Raw genomic sequence first — 8510 nt, 5'->3', positions numbered from 1 at the left:
GAAAGGAAGCTGTTTTCTACTTCTAGGTGTTCAACCTGCCTTCATGTGTAGTGATGAAATATCTGCTTGTGCCTACACTGCACATGCAAATACTCTGTGCTGAACCTCAGCCCAAAATCTGTCTCAAAGCTCTGCCAGATAGTTCATTCTATTTAGTCTGTGCAAAAAAAGAACAATGAATCTCTACTGACTTTTCCTGTGTTTTGTTCCTGAGATGTCAGATTGTGACAATTAAGCCATGTAAAACACAGTTCAGGTTAAGCTATGCTGCGACACTAGAAAAAAAGGGATAATAGAAATGTGTTTCTTGCTATTTCCCCTCTTCATTATAACACTCTCATTTCATCCTCTGAAAACCAGTAGTCCAGAAAATTTCATCCTCTGAAAACCAGAAAACAAGGAAACAACAAAAAGGTGGGGATTTTTTTTGACATGGCAGACAGAAAGATTGGTTTAAAAATGACAAGTGTATTACAGTTGTGGAAGATATCTGGAAGCTAAATACATACTGCACATTAAATATCGTTAGATGTTGTGCCAGGAGTAAGTACTCCAGATACTTTTTGAAGCCTTTTGCACAGTTCTCTAATACTGCTAATTGTATTGAGGCTTTTAAAGCATTTTCTTCCTGACTGAAATGCTTAAAGTCAACAGCACAGTGACATCAGCCACAGAAAGGACTTAATAACTGTAATAACAGCCAAACAGTTTGTATTTTTTTACCTCATAGAACATTAGCATTGATTTCAATTGATATAAAGACAAAAAAAAAATCAAGTATTTTTTCAAACAAAGAAATTTCAACTAAAACTTTTGCTCATGATCACTAGTATTCTTGGTCCTGTGGTATGCAAGGATTCAAGTACTTCCAGTTTCTCGGGGGCGTTTCATGATTTCCAAAGGTATTTTTATATCATACTAAGGATTTGGATTAATTTAAGGAAGACACTTTGCAAATTGTGAAAACAAAAAAAAATATGTGTTCATAAGACAAGTAAGCCTGTTTTATTTTTCTTATTTACTAAAGTAGAGAAAATCCATATAGAGGGATTTTGAAGTCCAGCAACTACTAGAAGTTGAGAGTAGTTTATAAATATGAAAGGAAAATCTTGTGGCACCTGGGATATTTACCCACATTTTGTTTATCCTCATAACCTTATAGGACACTCAAGCACTCTCTTTCACAACTCCTTAAATGCATTTATAGGGGTAAAGCATAGGTGGTGAAGACAAGATGTGTGAGAAATATTACGAGAATTTTGATTAACATCTTCAGCTCTTTCACAATCTTCATTAATTCATGGGGTGAGTGCAGGAAAATGTTTAATTTTGTTTTTTTGGGTTTTTTTTTTTCCAAATTAAGGCCAAGCAGATTCTGCTGTTTAGGAGCTAGTGCTGCAGAGCAGTGCAAGGGATTTTGGAGAGCCATGTTTATGTTGTTTACGCTCTTGTCCCAATGATTAGTAAAAAGAKTATGTTCCCAATCCTACTGTTAGCAGTGCCTACTAAGAATGTATCTGGTCAGCTGGTATGATAGACGCATATAAATGTACAAGTGGTCTTACTGATATCTTTATTGAACCTATTATGCATCACATTCATTACTGTAATTCAACAYTAATTAATGCCTGTGCTGTCCACATTGATTCAATGACAAAATAAAGTAAAACAGTCAATCTAGGATTCATATTTAGGTAGAATCTTGTATTTATTCATCATGTGTTTGGTAAATGAATTCCTCATTATCAAGATATATAGAAAATTGGCAAACCATATTTAAAAACATAGCTGCATTCACAAGAACTTTTTGAAAATGGAATATAAATTACTGACTTTAAGCAAAATGTTTAATTTGAATTCAATTCATTTCCATGCTAACAATATAAAGAAATAATTTTAGTGAAATTATATAAAGCAAGTAAATAGATAATGGGYTTCCCTTGATTTGCAAGAAGTCAACCAGTCAGTTGAAAAATAACTTCATATTTTATTGAGTGTCCTTTACATCTTCATTCACTACAAAAATATATTTTTCAAGGGTAATTACTTTTTTCTTCTTTACATATGAACTGTGAATACTTTATTAGCTTTTTACAGTGTTATCAGTTCCTTTGTGTGTACCTTATGCAATCTGTATTGATTTTGACAGATATTCTTTTATACTACTGGGATAAAATCTTTTTAATCTTATTCCCTTCCCTTTCCTTCCCTGAACTTCCCTTCCCTCAACTCCCCTTCCCTCAACTTCCTGCATCTTACTTTCTCTGAAAGAAGGTCAACAGCAACCTGGGTGGATTTTGTTAATTGAAATGAATTAATAGAGATTTTCAGTCTAAGGATACAAATTAAAACAGAAATGGTCAAAGTACTTTATAACTCCGAGGAAGGGAAGATCTACCTTTCAACATTGAGAAGACAGAGGCCAGATCTCTTCTCGCCTGGTTTTATTATCTAGTTATATCATCATTAATTAAAACACAACAGTCTTTATACATGGGGAAGAAATAAAGTACTGTTTACTGTGTGCAAGYAGATCTAGAGCTCTTAGTAATGGGACTTCTTATCATGTTGAAGTAACATGCAACTGTTTCTTTTAGACATAGCATTATACATTATCTTTCATTTCTTTACTTCTAGGGTCTGAGGTGGTTGGCTTTGATGGGAAAAGTTGTCTAATTTACACATTAAATAAAAAACTCATTAATGCACTGAAAGATGTGATTTCTCTGAAGTTTAAGACAATGCAAAGTGATGGAATTCTCCTCCACAGAGAAGGACAAAATGGAGACCACATCACCCTGGAATTAACTAAAGGGAAGCTGTCCCTACTCATTAATTTAGGTAACAGCTACAGTCTCATAAAGTCTAATATAGTCATTAGGCATTATTTKACTAAAACTTCTCTTCAACTGTTAAGTGGATTTTAATGTATAAAGTATGTTAAACTACCAGTATATTTTTGAATAATTATATTTTCCAATGAAATTAATAGTTTTTATTTTTCTTCCTTCAAGGTGATACTAAAACTCATCCTTCTAATGCCCAAATTAATATTACGCTGGGCAGCCTTTTGGATGATCAACACTGGCATTCTGTTCTCATTGAGCATTTTAACAATCAAGTAAACTTTACAGTGGATAAACACACTCATCATTTTCATGCAAAAGGAGAATTCAGTTATTTGGACCTTGATTATGAGGTGTGAAAATTACCTTTCCTTTATTACATTTATTACCTTTGTTATGCAAATGCACTGAAACAAGTAGAGGAAAGAGAACTTAAGGATGTTTGTAGTCCTTAAGACCTTGGGGATTTTCTGTTAAAGGAATGAATCAAAGAAATAGAGATATTGCTGGAGTAGAAATCTTCCACTAGATTCTCAACTCAAGTRTTTTCAAAAGACCATCCTTTTCATCTCAAAATTCATTATTTTAATATCTTTGTTTCAGTAGAGCTGCAAATGTGACAAACAATATTGAAAACATAATGAATGACACTCAACTCAGTACTATAATTTAATGAATATTAATGTTCTGAATATAAAACTGGATGAAAATGACAATAAATCAGCATAAAACCATTGAAAAATGTGCATATAAAGACTTAAAATCCCTGTTAGATCTGAAAAATATACTGTGAAAAATCTTGCTTGCAYGACAGCAGATTAATGAAAAGTAGTTGATGTAATATGCTGTGAATTTTTCCTGCCTATGGTTAAAAATACCACAATTTCACAGCTGTAATGTGATGACTGGCTGCTTTATGTTTGCTCTATACTGTTTCTTGGATAAGACAATGAGTGATAGAACAGAATATCTGGAACCCGCAGATTTTATTGTACTCATTCCAATTTTTAAGCAATTTAACATGAGATTTCATGCTGTTCTGTGTCTGCATTATTCCATTTCAAAAATATCTGCTCAGTATTTCTGAATATAAATCATAACATCAAAATTTGAAGGATCATACCAATTCAAGAAAAGGAAAGGGAGAGAGAAAATAACTGGTTGACAAATAGATATCATCTACTAAATGAATCAGTATTACAAATTAAATTTTCCTCTCTTACACATACCATACTTCAAAGTATGTGTTSCTAAAATGAGTAAAAAGAAAACATTAAATCTTTGAAAGAAAAACAATCTACTGTATTGAGAACTGCATTTCTGACTATAATTTTCTTAATTTAATAACAATGTAATACTTTATTTTGGTTTATTTTTTAGTAAAATTATTTTAAACATTCAGAAAAATTTCAGAATTAAAATATAAATAATATAGATTGACCTTTTATGCAACGTTTTTCAGAATAGCTTTTAAATATGTGAGCTCAAAAGTTCACTTATACTGGCATCCTATTTCTTATGGTGCCCAAGAGTGAAAACATAGACTAGATCATTACTGAGGTCACCCTCATGGCAATGCTTTTCTGAAATAATTTACTGCTTTCTAACAGCTTTTGCCTCAGGGACTTATTTAGACAGAGTGATATTCTTGAATTTAGTAGYTCTCTGAATGGATTTTTATTTTTATTAAATCTTCCAATCTCCTTCTGAAACTAATTTTACAGCAACATACAAAGGAACTGCACAGCCTAAACATTTTGAAAGGGAAAATGTACTCCTTTCATTTGTTTGAATCTGTCATAGAATAATGTAATGTAATGCTCTCTTGTTCTATGTTATGGTAGTTATGGTGTGCACACAGTGGAGAAGCTAGACTCAAGTTTCCWAAAGAAGTTTTTGGTAATTTTCTTCTCTCTTTTCACACTGTCTTGCACAGTCTGCATGTGTCTGGCCTTGTCCTTCTTCTCCTTGGTTTTGCAGCTGTAATGGACCCTGAAAACTGATTCAAGACGCTGCTAAGAGACATCAGAAGAAGATAAAAAAAAGACCAAAATGTCTGAATAACTTACTACATACTTTTGAYTTGATATAGACTAATTTTTCTGTCAGATTGTTCTTTTAATATGTAGATGTGATGCAATGAAATTGACAAGAAGTAGCAGATTCATTATAGGCCAGTCTTTGGCTGRTACTCTTATAGTATAGTCAACCACTTTGCTCAGAAAATGACTTAATAGTATTATTGATTTCTCTTCTCTTTCTAAGCTCAGCTTTGGAGGGATCCCAGTGCCTGGAAAATCAGGGGCATTATCACGCAGGAACTTTCATGGATGTTTTGAAAATATTTATTATAATGGAGTGAACATTATTGACCTGGCCAGGARGCATAAATCTCAGATCTACTTTGTGGTAAGGGATTCATAGTTAAGAAAGAATAAATAAGTAAAAYAGAGAAAAAGACCACAACCACTTTCAAATCCAACCTGTTAGCACACAGTTCTAGTGAAACCTATATTAGATAATGAAAGAAAAAGCTAGTCATTACCATGTTGGGCTGTGTTTTCATTTTATGCTGTATAGATTCATGCAGTAGAAAAGGCAGGATGAATTTTATTCTTGAGCTCTTTAGCTGATATTTGGATGTGTTGGGTGGTGTCTAAATGTGTGACAAAGTAAATGAATAACAAGATGCATCAGAAGTCATCAGATCTCTGGCTTTGTACCAGACTAATAAGAACATGTATCTGGCTAATAATACCAGCAGTACATTTTAAAAGTTCTTTATTGCTGAGGACACTGATCCACTTTGCTTTGTCCAGGGCATTATAATTTTGATAGATAAATTCTKGTCTTCAATTTATACTGACATTTGTCTGAAAACCTGTAGTTKAGGTTGATGGGTTTAATGCATTTATTGTGATATGGCCAACAGTTGCGATATCCAAATCCCTACCTTTTAAAGAAACAGTTCCAATAACAAAATTAATGTCTTCTGCATTACAAAAGATTTTCTAGAAATTTTACTAAGTCCTTACTAAGAGAAAGGTATTGGGTTTGGGGTTTTTTCCCCCCCACTAGAGCAAGGGTCACTTGCATTTGCAACATGTACTTMTTTAATAGAAGGAAATGCAGAGATATCATAGAAATCAGCTCAGAAGAATTAAAAATATTTTTTTTCACGATCTCAATATTTTAATTTGGATTTCTGTTCAGAATATGAGGAATCAAATTTCATTCTCTGTCCCAGAAAAATTGGATGAGAGGCATCTCTTCTTATGGGAAACTCACCTGAAATATTCCAAAATGAATTAAGCTGGTACTACTGCATTGTATTCTGTCCATGATGTTTATGAATACTGGGTAGTGGGCAATTATAGTTGCCTGTGGATGGACTAGTGGAAGGGGATCTTTGAAATTATTTGCAACAGGAAATGTCATTATTTCCATGTTTTGAATTGTCGTGCTACTTAGAAAACTGTTTAGGAGAGATTTCATGATGTAAATATTCCTGGAAGTATCTCTGTTACCACAGAATTCTTGTTGAACAGACATTTTGCTGAAGTTGTCTTCAGATGGCCAGCTTTTAGCATGTAACAAGGTCTATTAATCTGATGAGTGCCTTGTCATTATGTGTCAGTTCAGCTGACTATTCATTTCTGTACAGCTGAGTTCATAAGACAAAGCTTTTACTTATTTATATATTTTCCTTGAAGAAAATGAAATCCCATAAACTTTAATACCTTGCCACTCCAGGGACTAGGGAGTATTTTTCTTAAATTGATTTTAAAATTTTACTGTGTGGTCAAAATTTTATGCATGCTAAAAAGTTTAAAACCTCTTTGTGTTGAACAGAAATTAAATGTACTTTAAATTACAACATTAATCTTTAGTAATCCTTTATACAGAACAATTTGTTATAGTTGAAATGGTGTCAGCAAGTCATTAGATCAGAGTGCACAGTGTACTACTATCAAGCACCATAAAATATTAACTAACTCTGACACCAGAAGCAAAAAATGCATTATTCCAGTTCCAGATTTCTTATTTGCTTCACTTGGTAGAAGTACAGATGCAGGTTACTCTCAGTTTCCATTTAATTCAACAACAAGCTTACTTAAGAAACAGGTATTTCAGAAGAAGGTAAACACAAAATAAAGGCTACCTGCATAAATCCAACTCATCTTCTAGTCCATATGGACCTGCTTGAAAACATGTTCCGTCTTGATTTAAGAAGTATGTGTTTTGTAAGTAACAGGAGTTCGTATGTAGAATTTTTCTCCTTGTGAAAACAAATATTGGAGGTGGTGTGCATGTCCAATTGCATTAATTTGGAAACTGTTTTTTTTCTTAAATTTAACACTGTCTAAAACAGTTGACTGCCAAGCTCAACATTTTTCTCTGCAACCAAGCATTTAGACCCACATAAGTGTTTACATGCATTCAGTGGCATTTTATTTGACATTAAAAAATTTGTTGAGTCCCTAATGCTTACTGAGACTGAGCCAARCTAGGAACAAAGCAGATTTTTGTAACTGCTGAAGTACCATTAAATCAGCCTCGTAATTTAAGAACTTACCTCATTCACTCAAAGGTCCTTGGCACTCTGTGCTCAGGCAGATGAGTCTAGTCTGGTCAAAACAACTATATGAACATTTCTGACACTGATGATATTCATATTGGATTTTTTGACTAACACACTCAAGTACGCATCATGTTTTGAAACCCTGCAGTTTCCATAGAGATTTTCTCATGACTCTTCCTAATGCCATATTTGTTTCTTTTCTTTCTAGGGCAACGTGTCCTTCTCATGTTTAGAGCCACAGGTGGTTCCTGTTACATTTCTGACATCCAGCAGTTATCTGGCACTGCCARGTCCATCTGGGCAAGATGAAGTATTAGTCAGTTTTCAGTTTCGCACCTGGAACAAGGAAGGACTTCTATTATCCAGCCAATTACACCAGTCTTCAGGTGGTCTCCTCCTATATCTGAGTGATGGGAGAGTTAAAATCAAACTTCATAAAACAGGAAGAGTACTGAGTGACATCGCTGCAGGTAACAAATTTAGAAAAAAAAATCCAAGGCTCAGATGCATTAAAAAAAMCAGATGAATGAAAAGTCATCTTACTTAGTGCTTGCACTCTTGACTTATTTTTATGACTMGTATGTGTGCAACTGTGCTTTACTTGTGGGAATTTTACACTCAATTATTTCTAAATACTTTATTTTCTGACAAACATACCTATTCTTTTTTTTCCCCATGAACAAGTAGAAGAAATTAGCTGCAGTATTATAGTCTGAAAAATTGAGTCCTTAGCTTAATATGCATACAGCATTTACAGCTCATGTGTATAATCTGGGAAATGTAAGCAGCTTTTTCATTTGTGAAGTGTTAGAAATTTAGTCTCTTACTTTGTCCAGCTTAGTCATTAAGATGTTTTTCACCACTGTTTTCAAAAGACATCAAGTAACTCATATTTTTATAAGCTATAAATCATCATAAATATCACGCCTATAATTTTACCGAGTTCTCAATTTCAGAGGTGTTCATTAAATTGGGACAGTGGATTCACAATACCAGACTGTGCATCAGAAAACCAGGGCAAGTTTAAGTCTATGTTTAAAAAAAAAAAAAAAAAAAAAAAAAAAAAAAAAAAAAAAAAAAAA

The 8510-nt window shown here is 33.3% G+C and overlaps 1 protein-coding gene across 1 annotated transcript in view; it reads left to right on the top strand.

Moving 5' to 3' along the window:
* The window catches only part of CNTNAP4 (contactin associated protein family member 4), a 197539-nt gene that overhangs the window by 129118 nt on the left and 59911 nt on the right, over positions 1 to 8510 (top strand). The window contains exons 5-8 of the mRNA XM_057384683.1: positions 2638 to 2841; positions 3015 to 3199; positions 5112 to 5255; positions 7637 to 7898. Coding sequence (XP_057240666.1) covers positions 2638 to 2841; positions 3015 to 3199; positions 5112 to 5255; positions 7637 to 7898 — 795 coding nt within the window. The remainder of the gene's footprint in view (positions 1 to 2637; positions 2842 to 3014; positions 3200 to 5111; positions 5256 to 7636; positions 7899 to 8510) is intronic.

This window comes from Malurus melanocephalus, unplaced genomic scaffold (genome assembly GCF_030028575.1).
Source record: "Malurus melanocephalus ecotype Western Australia unplaced genomic scaffold, MMel_1.1 scaffold_15, whole genome shotgun sequence".
Classification (NCBI taxonomy): Eukaryota; Metazoa; Chordata; class Aves; order Passeriformes; family Maluridae; genus Malurus; species Malurus melanocephalus.
The sequence above is the reverse complement of the archived record's forward strand: the minus strand, read 5'-3'. Positions and strand labels throughout refer to the sequence as shown.